The sequence below is a fragment of the Peromyscus maniculatus genome, chromosome 19 (genome assembly GCF_049852395.1).
Source record: "Peromyscus maniculatus bairdii isolate BWxNUB_F1_BW_parent chromosome 19, HU_Pman_BW_mat_3.1, whole genome shotgun sequence".
Lineage (NCBI taxonomy): Eukaryota > Metazoa > Chordata > Mammalia > Rodentia > Cricetidae > Peromyscus > Peromyscus maniculatus.
In genome coordinates this window covers 21,929,236-21,949,380 of record NC_134870.1, presented here as the reverse complement: position 1 = coordinate 21,949,380, position 20,145 = coordinate 21,929,236, and the positions used below count along the sequence as shown (strand labels likewise).

Here is a 20,145-nt window from a genome sequence, read left to right as displayed (position 1 = left end):
ATCCCAGCAGGCATCAGGAAGGTGAAAAATCAAAAAGTAAACAACTGGGAGAAGAGGATCAGGATAAGTGACCGAATGCCCGAGGAACAGGAAATTCTAGGAGTGTAGTGATCCCCGGAGGGTCCATTGGTACCAAGAAGGTTTATGGGTGCCACCATTTTGGTTCATTCTGTGTAGTACATTAGCCAAGATGGCATGGTGGTCAGCATCTTAATGCTATCACTAACCAAGATGGTGGCCACGTCATGTGGCTGTCCCTATCTTGTTGAAGTCACCATCCAAGATGGTGACAAAGAGACATGTTTGCTTTTTGCTTGTGGTGAGCTCAGCTCCATGATAAAATGAGCACATTCCCCCATCAAAGCACAAGTCTCTGTGGACTCCACACATCACAGATTGAATGCAGACAGTTACCCCTTTTCTTAAATAAAGGCACCAATTACATTAGCATGGATATGGACAGCGCATGTGGCCTAGGCATACAGGACTTCACTAAAAAATATAACTGCAAACTCCAAGTGGCATTATCTAGACCACATTTTGACCTCCCCTGAGAGCCTAGGCACAAGTTGCTGTTGGGAAAAGAAACTCATAGAAGAAGCAGAAGGAATGGGGAGGTGTGCCCCAAATCCCAGACATGGAACTATTGCTCCGGAAGCACGTGGAGAAACTTGGAAGGAGAAAGTGGTTATTTGTTTTGTTTTGTTTGGTGTGTGTGTGTGTGTGTGTGTGTGTGTGTGTGTGTGTGTGTGTGTGTGTGTGATTTTGTCCCACCCGAGTATGGTGTGGGCTGAGATCAGGTGGATCTGTGACTACTGAATGGGAAAGAGGAGCTCTCGAGTGGCCAAGGGGTTGAGAGTTGGTTACCTTCTGTCTGGGGGAGTCTGTTTCCTTAGACTCCTTCTTACCTAATTGCTTCCCATCCTGACTTTAAACTGTTAGAGCCTCGACCTCATGCAATAGAAGTTTCTCCAACTCTATAACCAATCAGACTCTCACCCTCCACTAATGGAGTTTTTTTTTTCTTCCATATTCTAATCTTGAATGCTTTGTCTGTCTCTGACAAAGTTGTCCTATGTTAAGTCATTTTTCAGCAAAAAAAAAAAAAAAAAGTCAGCAAGGACACCCGTGAAACTCTGGGTCAATAAACGGCCAGCAGACTCTGTGGACATGGCCAGGGCTATCTGTGAGAAAGAGGAGAATAGCCAGAAAGAGAGAGAATGGAGAGACCAGTGAGAATTCAGCAGCAGCGGGGAACCTTTGTAAAGAGAGCAAACGGTTATCTGGAAGGAGGGAAGCTTGGAGAGGTGAGCAGGGCTAGGATGCTAGTGTGGACTTGGAAATGTGTAACAGGAGCTTGTGATAGAGACTGAGGGAGCCTGGAGGTCTTTCTGCTTTGATGTGCAAGTACAGGTGTATGTCCAGGGAGCCATGCTCCTTCTGCCAGATGTGAGGAAAATGACTCCGTTTGGGAGATGGGAACTGGTTTCACAAGTTCCTGAGGAACGCTGGCTTTTATCTAACCCAGAAATCTTCCTATAGTCCAGGTTGAGCTCATTCTGGATATTTGCCCTGCCTTTGGGGGTTTGCAGAATTGGTGTTTCCTTTGGCCCTGACACCAGGAGTGGTGTAACTATGGTCCAGCTGCTACTGTCTGCTCTTCTATAAATTCTTGAACAAGCTGCTATTGGCTGCTTGGCTACTCATTCATTTCTGAGAGAAGGTTGTCCAAGTAGCCAACCAATCATGTCTCTCCTTGCAGTCAGTCTACATGCTCTGGCTCTTTGTTCTTTCCATCCCCATTGGCTAACACCTCATCACTTGGTACAGACTGAGAATACTCTACTTCCTTCCATCCCTGGTTAACGTGGGCTTCTCTGCAAGGTGTTTATTATCTGTCTTTGACCTTTATTCTCCTTCCTTTGGATTGATCACACTGTTTCTGCTGGCTGCCCGGTGCAGTCACTCACACTGACTCTCAGCCTTGCAGTGTGCTGTTCACATTGTCTGATACAACAGGCAGCAATAGCTTCCCCTTACTTGATAAAGCTGTATATGCAAGGACTTGGGAGACAGACAGCTCAATTGGCAAAGTGCTTGCCTTGCAGGAAATGGATCCCGGGCCTCTCTTGCCAGCCGACTGAGCCTACCTGTTGAGTTTCAGTCAAGGAAGAAAACAAACAAACAAACAAACAAAACAAACCCAAGATAGATGACACCTGAGGAATGACAGCTGAGGTTGTCCTCTTGCTTCCCCATGCTCATGCATGGATGTACCCATGTGCGCATGCACATATGCATGAACACGTGTACACCGAGTTATATAGACAGGGAGTTTAGAGGATCGGCCCTTTGTTTTCCTGCAGACTGCTTAAGTGTTTAGTAACTCCCTTTGACTTCCTCTCTACCTCCCTAAAGAACTTATGGTTCTGCTTGATAGTTTGGTTTTAAGTGTTCTCTGTTATTGACTTCCTTAAGCACAGGTAAGGCCTCAGCTCCTTTTCCAGTGTTAGCCCCACCACCTGCGTGCTTACGGTGTCTATCCATCTTCCACAAAGGGTTAAATCCTAGTTTCCAGCAGACACCCAGGCTGCCCTCAAACTGTCTATGTAGCCAAAGATGACTTCAAACCCCATTTTTTCCCCCTGTGTGTATATATGTATGTGGTGTACTTACCTGTGTAAAGCATGTTCATATATCTGGGCATATGTGCAAGTAAGTGTATGTAGATGTACATGGAGGCTCAAGGTTAATGTTGGATGTCTTTCTCAACCACTCTCCGCCTTGAACTGAAAACTAATTTGTTCAGCTAGTCTAGCTAGCCAGCTTGCTCTGGGGAACTCATGTCTCTGCCTCCTGAGCACTGGGATTACAGGCAGGCTGCCATGGCCTCCTGGTTTTTTAAAGTATAGTTCTCATGCTTGAATAACAAGCTCTTTAGCCATTGAAGTTTGCCCCTGACCTCAACCCACTCTTATCAAAGTTTTCTGAGAAATTATCACCAGACGATTTTGTTGTGTGAACATAATGGAGTGTGCCTGAACAAATGAGGGTAGCTACTATAACTGAGTGGCATAATGGGACCACCATTGTGCATGTGGCCACTGTTGACCTAATTGTTCTTACGTTACCTAAGATCAACTGTGAGATTTCCTTTGCTGTATTTTTTAATTGTCTTTTGTCTGTGTGATGGTCAATATTGACGGTCAACTTGACAGGATGTGTGCCCTAGTTTGCTTTTCTGTTGCTGAGATAAACACCATGACCAAAAGCATGTTGGTGAAGAAAGGGTTTTGTGGCTTACAGGTTACGGTTCATCATCAAGGGAAAACACGAAAGAGAGCTCAAGGCAGGAACCTAAGGCAGACACTGCACCAGAGGCCATGGAAAAACGTTACTGCTGACTTGCTCCCCACACCTGCTTAGCTTGCTTTCCCATCCAACCTAGGACTACCTGCCACAGTGGGCTGAGCCCTCCCACACCAATCATTAACCAAGAAAATACCCCAGGGATGTGCCCACGGGCCAGTCTGATGGAGGCAATTCCTCAAGTGAGGTTCTCTTTTCCCAGGTGACCAGTTTACGTCAAGTGGACAAAAATAACCGGTATAATTTAGAATCTAGAGACGGGTCTGTGTTTTTGAGACTGCTTCTAAACTGGGCTAACTGAATGTTGGTGGCACCATTCCTTGGGCTGGAGTCCAAGAATAAACAAAAAAAAAAAAAAAAAAAAAAAAAAAGGGAAGGCGAGCTGAGCATCAGTATCCATCTTCTCTGCTCCCAGACCACACTCTTTCCTCTTCTTGGTTTACTGCCTTGTTTGGACCTAGCATGCCCTGCAGTAGCTTTCTGGGAAAGGATGCGCATTCTGAACAACTCCTGTGTTCTAACATCGTATAGGCATGTGAGGTCACTGGAACACAACTTTCCCTGAAGACCGGGAAGCCACTTCCTGCTTCTTCTGACTTCCGGTCTTGCTGTCGTGAAGTTTGGTCCCATCCCGTCACCCAGCTCTCCACCTCTTGTGTGAAATTGTTTTTATCTCTCTAAACGCACTTATGATCTTCTCATTGTCCCCAAGAACTTCGAAACATCACTGTGATGTGTCACGGTTGAGTCTGTTTCCTCTTTTTGTGCTGTTTACCAAAGTTCCCAGTGAGTTGAGTTGTCGGCTTTAGAAAGCTAATGGGAAGAACAGTGACTCTTCAAAAATGTTTGCACTGATCAAACAAATTTTATATACACATACATATTTGTTCTTTTCCTGAAATACCTTGTACTAAAATGTATAACATTGAATTTATTAGTGTAACCATTTTATCATACACAGCAGTATTGAATATCTTCACACTGTTGTGTAACAGATCTCTAGAAAAACCGAGACTAATCCCATTGAACATTAATTGCTTCTCTTCTAGCCCTTGAAAACCATATTTCTAGTTTCTGTTTCTATTATTTTGACTCATTTGCACATTTCTTTTTTTTTTTTTTTTGGTTTTTCGAGACAGGGTTTCTCTGTGTAGCTTTGCGCCTTTCCTGGAACTCACTTGGTAGCCCAGGTTGGCCTCGAACTCACAGAGATCCGCCTGGCTCTGCCTCCCGAGTGCTGGGATTAAAGGCGTGCGCCACCACCGCCCGGCGTTTTGCACATTTCTTGAACAGAGTCATTTGGTGTTTGTCTTTTTATGATTGGCTTAAAAAAAAAGATTTACTTCTTTTGTGTGTGAGTGCCTACCCGTATGTACGTGCATCACATGTATGCCCGGTGCCTAAGGAGAGAAGAAGGCATTAGCTTCCCTGGAACTGGAGGTACAGATTGTAGTGAATTTCCATGTGGGTTCTGGGAACCAAACCCTGGACTTCTGCAAGAGCAGCCAGTGCTCTAACTGCTGAGCCATCTCTCTGCCCCATTATCTTGTTTCCTGCATTCCTTCCTGAGCTCTGGCAGCTCATGTCTTCTTCTCGGTTGTCTCTCCACTCCTGAGCTCTTTTGTCTCTGGCCTGCACTTCAGTACTCTTTATCAATTATGTTCAAACACTGGCCCACGACATCCAGAACTGTAGAAGCATTTTCCCCCTTTGCCTGTTTGTTAGGGCCTGAGCCCGATGAACGCTCTGGCTCTTTCTGGACTCTACGGACGGTAGGGCATGGGGTGAGGTGCCAGCCTCCTCCTGTTTGCTGTGCAGCTCAGCCATCCCCCAGTACCACGGGGGTGGTTCTGTCTCCTTTGTCAATCTCCCAGTTGCTTATGGTGACTCCTGAGAGGATGTAAGTGGACAAGCTGACTTCACTCTTGCTACTCTTTTCAAGATCATTTGCTTTTGCTTTTGCTTTCAAAATTTGTGAGCATGTATATGTCTGTGTGTTGAGGGGATACACATCTGTGCTTGAGCGCATGCGTAAGTGTGGACGTGCGGGCCAGAGCACTATCTTGAGCATCATTCCTCAAGTGTAATGCATCCTGTTTTTTGCTTTGCTTTTTATTGCATCTATTTTGTTTATTTATGTATGCTTGGGTGTGTATGTGTGAGTGTTCATTCACATGTGCTCCGTGCATGTGGAGGTCAAAGGACAACTTTGGTTTTCTTCTTTGACCTGTGAGTCCTGGGGATGGAACTGAGGTCATCAAGCTTGGCGGGAAGCACCTTTACCTCGGTTTCAGAGACAGGGTCTCTTACTGGCCTGGGACTCACCCATCCAACTAGGTTGGCTGACCAGTGACCCCTATAGATCCTCCTGTTTCCACTTCCCTAGCACTCAGCTCACAAGCATACACCAGTGTGCCCAGCTTTGTTTTAAAGTTGGGTACCAGGGATTGAACTCATCTCCCCAGCATTTCTTTTTTTTTTTTTTTTTTTTTTTTTTTTTTTTTTTTTTTTTTGGTTTTTCAAGGCAGGGTTTCTCTGGGTAGCTTTGTGCCTTTCCTGGAGCTCGCTTTGGAGACCAGGCTGGCCTCGAACTCACAGAGATCCGCCTGCCTCTGCCTCCCGAGTGCTGGGATTAAAGGCGTGCGCCACCACCGCCCGGCCTCCCCAGCATTTCATTCTCAAGTTTGAGACAGTCTATCCTTAACTACCTTACCTCACTGCCTTCCATGATTATGCTTGGATGTTATTTGTTTCCTTTGATTTTTTTTCCCATCTTAGGAAGAGGTGCTATGGGCAAGGCTGAGCCCAGGCCCTGCTGTGCTCATTGGTCTAGACAGGACAGGCACAGGCAAGCTTGATTAGCAGTGAGGAGCCCTATGAGAACAGCTAAGGGAGAGGACAAAGAGACAGAGAGAACTCTTGCCACCTGGGAGCTTGGGGTTGACAGCCCCAAGACATGTAAGTCTCTAGTGGGAAAGGGAAGAGGAAAAGGACTCAGACCACTGTCCCTTCTCTGCTCTCTAGGGCGACCATGTGTGGCTGGACCCTCCCTCCACCAGCAAGACCGGCGTGGCCATCGGGGGCATTGTCAAAGAAACAAAGCTGGGAAAGGTCTTGATTGAGGATGACGAGGGCAAGGTTGGTGTTGGGGTTCCTCTCCAAACCCCTCCCCACGGGGCTCAGGCACTTGCTTGCTAATACCACCAAGGGAATCCATTTATCCCTGGGGCAATATAGACCACGATGGAGTCCCGCACTGGCGGAAGGACATATTTGTCTTGAAAATGTTTTGAGAGTAACGGTCGGGAGCTGTTAGGGGGGTAGGAAGGAGTGAGCAGAAGGGCTGAAGCAGGGAGGACGGAGGTCCAAACACTGTTGTGCGGAGAGAAGGAGGCAGGAGCGACATCTTGGTGAACAAGGTGTGCAGAGGAGGAGGAAGGGACCAAGGTGTCCAGGTTAGAAGCAGACAGCTCAGATTGGCCCAGCTAGAAGCTCATCTGAGTAAGACAGGGACAACCAAGGACAGTGAGTGGGCAAGCATCAGCTGGTCACTTCACTCCTCCTTGGGCCAACCTCCCTGTCCCAAGGGGCTATCGGGAGAGACGCTTGCAGACAATGGCCTACAGAGGAAGGTTCTAACTGCCTAGGAGCCCCAAAGGCTGGAGGCCAACAAAACAATAACAGTGTTCCATCTGCTTGAGCAGTGCTGCGGAGGGTTGAAGCTGCGATTACTTGCACCATATTCTGCTCCAAGAACTCTCAAGGCTTCCAGCTGCACCCTGAGGCTAAGGCAAACTCCCAGCTGCTAGATCCTACATCCCTATCTGAAGCTCAGCCCTAGCACCAGCCCCACATGGACCCCAGTCCCAAGACAGGTGCTGACCAAAGCCATAGATGGGTCTGGCTTTGTCATAGGTATCCCTTGACTCAAACCCAGATCAAGCCTGGCCAGAGACCTGAGACTATGGAAGAGAGAGGAGGGTGGGGTTAGAGGGCTGCCCTTTGTGGAGAGTTTGTGCCTGTCCTTACAGGAACACTGGATCTGTGCAGAAGACCTCAGCACCCTCAGCCCCATGCATCCCAACTCAGCCCAAGGAGTGGATGACATGATCCGCCTAGGGGACCTGAACGAGGCAGGTGTGGTACACAACCTCTTGGTCCGGTACCAGCAGCACAAGATCTACGTGAGTTCACTGGTGCGGTGTCCTCGGGAAAGATGGGGGGGGCGGTCTGGAGCTTGGCACAGCTCCCCTTATCCTTACTCAGTGAGGTGGGCTAGGTGCTTGGGTTTCCCCAGTCTCTGCTACAATCCAAAGAAACGGGAGCAAGGCTAGAGAGGTAGTTCAGTTGGTACTCGCCTAGAATACATGAAGCCCTGGGTTTGATTCCCAACACACAAACTGGGCATAGTCATGTACACCTGTAATCTCTGCACTAGGGAGGTGGTGGCAGGAGGGTTAGAAGTTCAAGGTCATCTTCAGCTACTTGAGTTTGAGACTCATATAGACTGGGCTCCATGAGACTATTAAAAAAAAAAAAAAAGCAAAACTGGGAACATCATACCCTGGGGGATGGGAGGCTAGTGCAAGCGACAGCACAGTCAGGCATACAGTAGATGCCTAATAAGTGCTGCCCCTCCCATAAATGCCAGCCAAGTCCACTCTTCCCTCTCTGTGCTGAGCAGCCCTGATTGGCCAGGCTGGGTGGATACTGGAGGATGGTGGGGTGGGTGGGCATAGCCTTCAGTCCCCCGAGACATGTTGCAGAGACAGTGTCATCAACGGAAGACCCTTACCCACTTGGAACAGTCTTGTGACAGTCCAAATCCAGGGTCCCTTCCCCAGGTTGAGGGGAGCTTATGGACAGACGAAGGTCCTCTTTCAAACCTGGCAGTGGGTGGTAGCTGGACTCATCTCTCATCCCAGTTCTCCAGAAGTCTGAAATGGAGTTTCATACTTGGTGTCAATATCTCTTGGGGATGCTCAGGGCTCTGTCCAAGTGGATAAGATTTGGAGAGTTACTGCCTGGGACTCCTGAGTGGTCTGGGCAGGCAGGCAGTCTGACTAGTCTGGGAGTAAACTGGGGAACCTGCATGAAGGGAATGCTTAGTGGAGGGAGTGAACTTTAGCCTGGGCCTGGCTGCTTCTTCTCTGGCTCCGGGATGTCAAAGCTCCTAGGACTGTACGTGTGGAGCTCCTCCTCTCCTGCGTTCCTGCAGGAGTGTCCTTCCCAGGGTCCGAAGAATAATCCAGTGGTCTATTGTGGGGACTCTCTGATCTCACCTCCACAGGAGCAGCTGTGCTGAGTAGGGCCAGGGTATTCAAGAGCAGGCTATATCCCAGGCTGAAAGTACATAGAACATGTGGTTGGGGTCTGTGGGGACAGCAGATGTCACCCAGCCTCCACAGAGACCTCTCAAAGAGGCAGGTAAAAAGTCATTTACACATTCAGCCCATTTTTGTTTGAGCCTTTTCTAAAACGAGACAGGGTGCTACACATATAATTGCTAGGAACAAGCCCCCCAGAATCTCACTGTCCCAGTGGAACCCCCACCTTCCCAGAGGGAGGAGCTGAGGAGCTGAGAGCAGCCCTAGAGGGGGGTGGGAGGGCATGTGTCAGGTGCTGCAGCCAAGACGGGTGGGGCGGGGGAGCGGGTGTCGGGTGCTGCATCCAAGACGGGCGGCGGGGGTGGGGGGGGGGCGGGGGGTATCCAGTCCGCGGCTCCGTCCCGGGATCGGCAGGTGCTAACCACCCGCTCCCTTCCGCAGACCTACACAGGCTCCATCCTGGTGGCCGTGAACCCGTTCCAGATGCTGCCCCTGTACACCCCGGAGCAGGTACAGATCTACTACAGCCGCCACATGGGCGAGCAGCCGCCACACGTCTTCGCTATCGCCAACAGCTGCTACTTCAACATGAGGAAGAACAAGAGGGACCAGTGTTGCATCATCAGGTGAGGCTCAGACCCCCCTCCTGGGGCAGAGGGTCAGCGATTGCTTCCAGGCCCCAGAGGATCCCAGAAAGAAAGGAACACCCCTCTCGAGGCTCTCACGGGGCCTCTTCTTAACCACTGCTCTTAGCAGAGGTGTTTGCCCAGAACTGCTCCTGTTTGCCCTGCTCCCAACGACATGTCCCTCACACCTCGAGAACATGTCCTCCACAGCCCAAGGACTTATTCCTCCCCATCCTAAGGACACATTTCCCACACCCTGAGGATATATGTTCCTTGAAGACATGTCCTCCTGACTCTGAGGTCTCTGAGGGCTGGAGGGACATGGGCCCCTCAAATCCCAAGCCTGGTTCTGCTTCCCTGCCTGTCCCAGCCTGGCCTCCCTGGGCACAGACCTTACCCCTACTGAGGGGAGGGACTGTGAACAGAAAGAGAGAAGGAGTAAGAATTTGGTTCCCGAGTCCCCTAACTTGGTATTGTAATCTTCACTCGCCTCTTCATGAGTTTGTTTATTCAGTTCACTGGAGATCTTGTTACACTCCAGGCTAGAGGTGTCGCTTATCTGTTAGCATGTTGGCTTAGCATGCTGAAGCACTGGCTTCTGTCCACACCACCGCAGGAGCCTGGCGCCTGCACATCTGTAATGCCAGCACTCAGAAGGCGGGGGCGGGAAGATCAGAAATCCGAGTTCATTCTTGAATACGCAGCAAAATTTAGGCCAGCCTGGGTTACTTTTTCGTGTCACCCAGTTTTAAAAATAAACATAAGTAATAAATACAAATCAATAATAAGTTCCGAGCATAGGAAACAGCAGCAGGTAGAAGAGACGCCATCTCCTGTCCGAGGGCTCATTGTCACAGAACAGTAGACTGGCAGGCAGCAGTAGCACGTTTGGATGCAGATGCTCAGAGCACTAAAGGGAAGCAGAGGAGGCTGCCTCTCTGAGCAGGGACACCAGAATGGCAACCCAGCCTAGACGCCACTTCATGCCTTCAGTCACTCAAACCTCTACCTGGAGAGGTTGACGTTCTTTCCCGATGATGTTACAGGCCCAGGCACACCTGCTGGAGTTCCTTGGGCTCTTGGGTCCCAGGCCGTGTGGTTAGAAATAGAAATAGATACTGTTTTAAAGAAAGGAAGTATACTCCCGAGAGCGGGGGTGGGCTAATACGCTGGGGAAAAGCATCCACTCTCAAAGTGCCGGCCACCAGCCACAGAACCCGTTGTAGGTGTTTACATAGCACCCGCCCACTCAGTGAATAGTATTTTCTCACATGTGCTCTGTCTGCTGTGTGCAGCCCATGTAGGAAGAGTTTCCAGTCTTTATCTGTCGATTGGCTTCTCTCATATGTTGAGCTTGGGGTAGCTTCCTCCGGCCTCTATTTTCTGCCATAGGCCCATAGGTAGAAACTTCAAATCCAGGGCTCCAGAGAAGACAGGGAGGTGTTCTGGGACCTACCTGTCTTTATATGTCCCTCCCTGCCTTGATGCAAGAGGCCTCCCAAACAGAGCCAGGCCAAAGGGCAGGCTCCCTGGTGCCTGGCTCCCCGTGGTGATCTTCTGTGGCATCTTGAGTGAGCCTAGGTTCTCCTTTTGCCCTGGCATCTTAGCCCTTTCTTGGCTGCTGTGACAGAAAACCAGACTTGGTACTTTACAGACAGGAAAGTGGGTGGCTCTGGAGGGCAAGGACCAGCCCATCTTTTACCTAATCACTTTTCTTTTCATATTTGTTTTTCAAAGACAGGGTCTTTTTTTTTTTCCCTCGAGACAGGGTTTCTCTGTGTAGCTTTGCGCCTTTCCTGGAACTCGCTTTGTAGTCCAGGCTGGCCTCGAACTCACAGAGATCCGCCTGCCTCTGCCTCCCGAGTGCTGGGATTAAAGGCATGCGCCACCACCACTCGGCTTAGAGACAGGGTTTTATGTAGCCCAGACTGACCTCAGATTTGCTGTGTAGCTGAGGATGGCTTTGAATTTCTGATCCTCTTACCCCTTGCTCCTTAAGTGCTGGGATGGTAAGCACGCAGCACCATGTCTTGTTTAAGCAATGCTGGATATTGAAATCAGAGCTGGCTCTCCAGGACAGCGAGCCAGTCCCTCGAGTCCTGCCACAGTAGCCAGCGCCAGCTGCCCAAGACATCTAACACAGCACCGAAGGGAGGAAGCACTCCCATTCCGTCATGACGGAGAGGGCACCAAGGCAAGGGACTGAGGCAGCTGCTCACATCCTCAGTCAGGAAGCAGAGAGAGGGGAAGGCTGGTGCTCAGCTTGACCGCTCCTTTTTATTCAGCCCAGGACCCCAGTCCAAGGGAAGCTGCCAACCATGTTGAGGGTGGGTTTTCCCACTTCAAGCCACCAATCTGGATAAGCTCTCACAGACATACCCAGAGGCTTGTCTCCATGCTGATTCCAGAGCCTGTCAAGTTGGCAACCAATACTAACCATCACACACAGCTCCTTATATAAAAACACAGATTCTGATTGGGTCTGGCTGATGGAACCCGGGATTCTGGACTTCTGTCTGGGTGACAAATGCCATTGCCTGGGAGCCACACTTTCATCAGAAAGACACCGAGTCACTTTACTTGTTCCGCTGTGGAACAACCCAGGTCATAATGTGCCAAGAGTCTTTCAGCCTATTAGGAAAGGAAAGACAACGTATTAACTTCTATCCGGGGTGTTCAACTTATTGAGTCTTCCACAACTGTATTGAATGATATTATAGTTATCCTGGAACACATGTGGCCCACAAGCCACAGGTTGGACATGCCTGCATCACAGACAGTCTGAGGTGCCCCAGGGGACCTCAGGGCAAATGCAATGTGGGATTTCTTCTTGGGAAAGTGTGTGCCTGTCAGCATGGCCCAGATGTGGACCTGAAGGCTGGGGAGGCGGGGGATGGCGGGTTTAGGGAGGTCAATATTAAAGAATGGAGGCACTACATGGTGGCAAGTCTCTGTCTGAGGCCTCATCTCCCTGCACTCTCTGGCAGTGGGGAGTCTGGAGCCGGAAAGACTGAGTCGACCAAACTCATCCTTCAGTTCCTGGCCACAGTCAGCGGCCAGCACTCGTGGATTGAACAGCAGGTCCTGGAGGCCAACCCCATCCTAGAAGGTAAGCCATGATCCTGGGGACTCGGACAGAATGGCCCTCGCCACATGTGATAGCCATTACTCAAGTCATGACCTTCAAAGAGATGGGTGAACAGTGGTGTGGAAGCATAGGAACAGGTGATTATTATAAATGTCCATGATGAGTGTTTGCCACCAGATAGACAGAGCATTTCAGCCTGATGTGGTAGCATACCTGTAATCCCTGCTCTGGGGAAGCCAAGGCATGGGGATGTCGAATTTAAGGCCTGGACTACATAACAAAACCCTACCTCAGTAAAAACTGAAGAGAGAGGCTGTAGAGATGGCTTAGCTGGGAAAATGCTTGCCATAAAAGCATGAGAACCTAAATTCAATCCCCAGCATCGACATCAAAACCAGGCACGGTGGCACTGGTAATCCTGGCAGAGGAGAAGCAGAGACAGGCAGATCCCTGGGGCTCAAATGACAGCCAGCCCAGCCTAAATGGTGAGCCTCAGATCCCAGATCCCAGTGAGATACCCTCTCTCAAAAACTCAGGGTATCCTGAGTTTAATCTCTGGCACACACACACACACACACACACACACACACACACACACACACACACCAAAAAGGAAAAAAAATAGTATTCCTTTTCAAATGAGGTCCCAAGTTCAAGCCAGTTTGAGAAGTGTCTGTGTGTTTCTGGGTCCGAGAAGTCGCTTCAGGGTTACATACATTAAGGCTGTGATGGAGAACCCTAGAGAAGACACAGAGGAGAAAGCAGGAGTAGATAGAGCAAGGATTCAGGCTCAGATGCTGATTGGATAGTTTAGCAAGGATGAGAGGAATCAGGATTGGGCAAGGAGGAGGTCAAGCTGGACATCTTGTGTCAGAGTTAATGCCTGCAGCCACCATCTCGCTGGTTACCATGAGAGACGCTGCAGTCATATTTTGTGGAGAGCTCACAAGAGCAACCTAATGACAGAGTCTGGACCGAACTTCCCCTTGGAAGAGTTGCATTAGGTGCCAGTGCCCCACCCTCGGGTGTTGTCCCTGGTAGAGGTGGCCCAGACACCTGTTACGTTGGCCCCAGGTCTGGTAGCTGCTGGGTACAATTTATCTCTTTCTCTTCCCCATCTCTATGTTTTTACTTTTTTTTTTAATCTCAGGGAGGGGTGAACATGTGTGTGCAGATGTGCACACGTATATATAAGCATAAGAAGGTCGGAAGTCAACCTCAGGCCCATTCCACCTTTCTTTTGAGACACTGACTTGGAACTTCACCAAGTAGGCTCAGCTGGCTGACCAGCCAACTCCAGAGACTGCTTCCCATTTCACCCCTTTCATTTGTGAGGTTATAGGCATGTGCCATCATGCCCAGTTTTTTTTTTGTTTTGTTTTGTTTTTTGTTTTGTTTTGTTTTTTCGAGACAGGGTTTCTCTGTGTAGCTTTGCACCTTTCCTGGATCTCGCTCTGTAGACCAGGCTGGCCTGGAACTCACAGAGATCCACCTGCCTCTGCCTCCCAAGTGCTGGGATTAAAGGCATGCACCACCACCGCCCGGCTTGTTTTCACTTGAGTTCTGGGGACCCAAACTCAGTTTTCACTTGAGTTCTGGGGACCCAAACTCAGGCCCTTATGCTCACAGCGCATGTATGTGTGTACATTTATATGCATGCATGCACATGCAGATGCCACAATGCATTTGCAAAAGTCAAATGGCACTTGCAGAAAAAGTGTCATCCTTTTTCTGTCCACTAAGTGAGTCCCTTGGATCAAACTCAGGGCATCGAGGTTGGCTGTGAGCACCTTCACCTGCTGAGCCATTTTGCCAGCTTATGAGGAGTTTAGAGTTAGAAGAACTGTGACTTTGAGGTCAGGCTATCTTTAAAAACAAATTTAGTGTAGGTTTTTTTTTTTTTTTTTTTTTTTTTTTTGTGTGTGTGTGTGTGTGTGTGTGTGTGTGTGTGTTATTTCTAAATGTGTATGTGGGTGTCCGAGGAGGCCATAAAAGGGTGTCAAATACCTGGTAGCTAGAGTTACAGGCGTTTGTGAGCCACCAAATGTGGGTGCTGGAAGCCAAGCTCCAGTTCTCTGAAAGTAAGTGCTCTGAACTGCTGAACCATCCCTCCAGTCCCCACCTCCATTTCTGATGCAGGATCTCTCACTGAACCTGGAGCTCACTGATCGGCTAGACTGCCTGGCCAGCAGCCCCCAGGGGTCCTCCTGTTTCTGCTTACCCATCGTAGGCACACGTATGAGAGCCCTCGCTGTAGTCCTGCTTTACTATTACTGTCGTTATTGAAGGTTTGGCACAAGTGACTTCATTTTGCTTCTGACAGTTTTGACAGTGCTGTGTGTCACACGAGAAGCCTGCAGTAATGGCAGCTAATGGAAGTGTGGGAGCCCACAAACAGCTCTGCCCAAGTTTCTTTGGGTCTCTGCTGCAACTCACATACCTCCTTCTCCTTCTACAGCCAATTTCTCTGGGGCGGAGTCAGCCCATGCCACTCCCATAGGAGCTCATGATTTCCATCTTCACCTCTACCTTTTCACCTGTTCTCTCTCTCTCTCTCTCTCTCTCTCTCTCTCTCTCTCTCTCTCTCTTTCATTTTGAGAATTTCATCACGAGTACTGTATATACAACATTTCCCCTCTCCCTCCTCCAACTCATCCTGTGTCCCCCAACTTTATTCATGACCTCTTTAAATGAATGTTTTAAAAGATTTATTTATTCATTATGTATACAGTATTCTTTCTGCATGTATGCCTGCAGGCCAGAAGAGGGCACCAGATCTCATTACAGATGGTTGTGATCCACCATGTGGGTGCTGGGAATCGAACTCAAGACCTCTGGAAGAGCAGCCAGTGCTCTTAACCTCTGAGCCATCTCTCCAGCCCTCTTTAAATGAATTTTAACAAACTTCTCCTTGGAAGAGTTGCATTAGGTGCCAGTGCCCCACCCTCGGGTGTTGTCCCTGGTAGAGGCAGCCCAGACACCTGTTATGTTGGCCCCAGGTCTGGTAGCTGTGGGGCACAGTTTATCTCTTTCTGTTTAAATTCATGACCTCTTCTTCTAGAATTATTTTTATATTTTATGTGTATGAGTGATTTGTCTGCATGGATACCTGTGCATCTTCACATTCATGCAGTGCCTGCAGAGACCAGAAGAGGATGTCAGATCCCTGGAGCTGGAGTATACAGATGGTTGTGGGCCACCATGTAGGTGTTGGAAGTCAAACCCTGTGGAAGAAGTCAGTGCTCCTAAGTACTGATTCATCTTTTCAGCCTCATCTTCTTTCATGTGGTGTGTGTGTGTGTGTGTGTGTGTGTGTGTGTGTGTGTGTGTGTGTGTGTATTTAGTGATGCTCATATGTATATGTATTTCAGGATGCCCACTCAGGCAGCATATCTGCTCTATTGGCCCTCAGAAGCCTCCCTGCCTCCTACATGTGGCCCCTGCAGGAGGCAGTTCTCAAATTCTGAGCCTAGCGTTCACAGCTGTAAGCCACCTAGCCCATCCACTGTTTGGGCCAGCCTTCTTTCCTCTTCTCTTGGGTCTGCACTTAGGCCAGATTCCTACTCTTCAGGAGCCTCCTGTCTTCTGGCCAGCTAGCTTTCCTGTACTGCCCTTGGCCTGCCAAGCCCACCTGGAAAACCTTCGCCAGCCTTCAGTTGCAGGCTCTCCACTGCCAGATTTTAGACACAGGCTTTTCAAGCCATGTTCACCTGACACAGCCTCTTTCTCACACTGCTGGAAAGAAATCCCAACTCCCCTACCGAAAGTCTGACTTCTAACTTCCTAACCGACTTCCCAGGTGCCTGGAGTCCAGAATGACAGACAGGTACCATTCTCACTTCCCCAAGGGAGTTTACGGTTCAGAACCGTGGACTCCAGGGTGTCTACTGGAATAATGGGTAAACCTCAGCTGGATATGTTATTCTCTTATCCCACACCCCCACTCCTTCCCCAAAGCAGGCTACTCCTCAACTATGTGGCAGGAAACCTCCCCCTTCCTCTGAGACCTATAAGAAGGGACTCCCGCTCTGCCATGTGGACCTGAACTCTCCTCAAGGCTTCAGACATGTTGTCTATCTGCAGTATTGGGGTCATGCTGTCTGTCTGTCTGTCCAGCATTGGTGACTCTAATAATGAACTTCTGCCCCCAAAGGACAACCACCTCACTGTTGGTCCCTGAAACCCTAGACTCCAGACCTTTCATCCACCTCCCTGGAGAACCTACCCAGATGACTTCTAAATGGAAACTTTCTCCTTTCCGCTCCTTTGGTGAGCACCTCCCTTTCGCCCTCAGCCTTTGGCAATGCCAAGACTGTCCGGAATGACAACTCCAGCCGCTTCGGGAAGTACATTGACATCCACTTCAACTCCAGCGGGGTGATCGAGGGCGCCAGCATTGAGCACTTCCTTCTGGAGAAGTCGAGAGTCTGCCGGCAGGTGAGACTCTATACCACCGCCTGGGGCTTCCTCCCCGTCATGTTCCTCGGCCTCTGTCACCTCCCAGATCCCATGTGCTTCTCAATATTGCTGCAAAGAGACAACTGAATTTTCTCAACTTTGAATTTCTTGTCCAGACAATCTGTCCATATGCATATGTGGTATATGTATGTATACATGTTTGCGTGTGTGTGTGTGTGTGTGTGTGTGTGTGTGTGTGTGTGTGTGTGTGTGCAGATAAGCATGTGTGCACATTTGTGTGGCGGCCAGACAGTTGACATCTTCCTCTATCACTTCTCCACCTTATTTTTGGATGCAGGTCGCTCACTGATTCAACAAGATTAGCTGGTCAGCACACCCCAGGGGTTCTGTTTGTCTTCCCAGCACTAACTAGCATTACAGGTGTACACCACCATATTCAGCTTTTCACATGAGTAGGGGGGATTTGAACTCAGGTCCTTGTGCTTGCACGGCAAGTACTTTACCAACTGAGCCATCTCCCTAGCTCCGACGTATCTACCTTTCTTTCTTTCTTAATTGCTGTGTAGGTGCAACTCTGAACTCCTAATCCCGTTTTCATCCATGTTCTTTGCTTCACTCTTTGGGGCCGACCTTGCCTCACCTCCCCTGGAATTAACCTGAGGCCTGGCTGGGACAAATCTGAGACAAGGTGCTTTGGAAACTGTGGCAGAGGGACCCGGATAACAGACTAGAAGGCCATGTGACCAGGACTGGGGGGGAGAGACTTGAGGATCCTGGGGGTTTGCTGACCAGCCAGCCTGGCCTACTTTCCTGGTTCTAGGCCAGTGAGAGAGCCTGTCTCAAAAAACAAGATAGACTCCCAAGTACGTACATCCAAGAGTGTCCTACGGCCTCCACATTCATGTTTGTACACACAAGAACACACACTCCTACACAAACAAAACTATATATAGATACATTATATAAGTAAGTTACAGAAACGAATTTAAGGTCTAGAAGAAACACAAACCCTGAAGGGTTTCTGAGGAGGGGAAGTGGAGATTTGAGGAGGAGGAGGAGAAGCAAGGTAGAAAGAACACTGATGGCAGCCTGAATTTTCACAGTGAAGATGTGCTTATAAATAGTATTTACAGGCCCCACATCTAGTCTGGCAGTGGTGGCACACGCCTTTAATCCCAGCACTGGGGAGGCAGAGGCAAGTAGATCTCTGTGAGTTCAAGACCAGCCTGGTCTACAGAGTGAGTTCCAGATAGTCAGAGCAGAGCTGCTATATAGAGAAACCCTGTCTCAAAAACAAACAAACAAACCCCACATCTACAAATCCCACGAAACAGTGAGTTGCGGAGCCCTATGTGGCTTTCTGGGCTAGGAAGTGATGTCAGGCTAACCTCTTGGCTCCTCAGATGGTACCCAGACTCTTCTGCTTCTTGGAACACAGGTGACCTAGGGGTGCAGGCTGGTCCTTGTGTAAATGCCAGAGCCACACGTGCCTGAAACTGGGGAGGTCCTGGGGGACTTGCTCACGCGTCCCTTTCGATGCCCTTCCTCCTAGGCTGCAGAGGAACGGAACTACCACATTTTCTACTGCATGCTGATGGGGATGAGCCCGGAAGAGAAGAAACTGCTGGGTCTGGGCATGGCCTCTGACTACCATTACCTGACCATGGTGAGCCCCCAACTCCTCTTCCCAACTTGCTCCTCAGAAGCAAAGGGAGGAAGGGACGGCCTAGCACGTGCTCAAGCCCCAATCTTGACCGCTGAGGAGCTCCTCCTCTAGCTGGGCCCTGAGGTGGGTGCCGGGTCCCCTTTCCTTCCTGACTGGAAACAAGTGTGTGACCACCTCAGTGGTCTGCCTCCTCTTTCCCTTCCGCTCCGTGTACTCCTGGAACTCCAAGCTAGGGCTCTGGTCCTTTCCCGTATACCCCATCTTCTTCTGAAGCACCCCCGAGGCCTACAAGAGGCTCCCAGAACAATAGATGGTTATCCACAGACTCTTGTTCCCTTCCCTGTAGGTTCCCCTAGACTACAAGCTCTCAGAACATGAGCTCTGTCCTCCCCGTCCCTGCTTTCCAGGACAGTGAGATTCGCAGCCATGGTGACATCCTCTACTTCTGGGATCACTTTTCCTCTCCTACCCTTTGACTTTGAAGTAATGGTCAGTTCTTCAAAGTCCTCATCAGTCCTCGCCTAGAACAGGGCAGTAGTTGTCTTTTGGGGTGTCCCTGTGACCAGCTTTGATCTCTAATCTACCATCTACTTGCGGCTAAGGAGATCTCACAGTGCAAACCTCTCTGATAACAATTAGTTACTAGAAGTTCAAACCTTTGGCATAGCTTCATTCTTCTCCAGGATCTGACCCTCCTTGCAGCAGCCCTTGGACCCCACCTCCCAACTCTGTCCCACCAGCCCCTGCCCTGTAAGAGGCCCAGCTCAAGCACCTTCTGCAAAGGAACCTCTCTGTACCTCCCAGTAGGGCTAGGCTTGGCCTCTTTGTTTTGTTTTTCAAGACAATTTCTCAGTGTGACAGTCTTGGTTGTCCTGGAACTCGCTTTGAAGACCAGGATGGCCTCAAACTTACTGAGATTTGTCTGCCTCTGCCTCCCAAGTGCTGGGATTAAAGGCGTGCGCCACCACCGCCCAGCTAGGCTTGGCCTCTTTGGTCTTAGCACTGGTAAGAGCCCGTGGCAGGTCATTGGCCTCTTGCCTGCTCCTCTTAGATATACAGCAGCTGTGAAGAGCTACGGGTCATTCCTTCCTAACTCCTAGCAAGGAGCACAGGTCCTGATTGTATTCATACTTGAGAAGTGCTTCCTAAGGGAATGAGGCCACTATATCCTCAAGAGACAGGCCAGACAGGCTCAAGATGGATGGGTGGTCAATAGAAGCCGGCGAAGGGACTCACTCAGGGTCACCAGTGCTGCCAGCAAAGCCCAGGTGTGCTTTAGCTATGGTGCTGTCGGGGTCAGAGCCTGGGCCCTGGCAGCTCAACAAGCCGGGCCCGGCCACCTATCCTCAAAACGTTAATTAAGCAGACAAGTGATGGGGCACAAAGTCAAGCATCCTCCAGGCTGGTCTGGACATGGGGTCCTGACATGAAATTTCGGTTTAAATGGAAGGCGTGAGCTATGCCTAACTAAGCATCCTTGTCTCAGTTCCAGTCCTCCTAAGAAGTGGTCTGACAAGCTATCAGAACTGGGAAATCTCTCCCTCTGGCTGGCACTAGACCTTTCTCTTTCCCAGATGAAATTCCTAGGGAAATTCCAGTTTCTTAGGGTCCGCTGTTTCAACAATCTGGAAGGCAAATGAAGGGGCAGGT

At 49.6% G+C, this 20,145-nt stretch overlaps 1 protein-coding gene across 1 annotated transcript in view; it reads left to right on the top strand.

Moving 5' to 3' along the window:
• Myo7b (myosin VIIB) overlaps positions 1 to 20,145 on the top strand; it is an 85,670-nt gene that overhangs the window by 16,745 nt on the left and 48,780 nt on the right. Inside the window, exons 3-8 of the mRNA XM_015996660.3 lie at positions 6,394 to 6,507; positions 7,401 to 7,553; positions 9,138 to 9,322; positions 12,310 to 12,431; positions 16,705 to 16,847; positions 18,382 to 18,495. Of these exons, the coding sequence (XP_015852146.1) occupies positions 6,394 to 6,507; positions 7,401 to 7,553; positions 9,138 to 9,322; positions 12,310 to 12,431; positions 16,705 to 16,847; positions 18,382 to 18,495 (831 nt within the window). The remainder of the gene's footprint in view (positions 1 to 6,393; positions 6,508 to 7,400; positions 7,554 to 9,137; positions 9,323 to 12,309; positions 12,432 to 16,704; positions 16,848 to 18,381; positions 18,496 to 20,145) is intronic.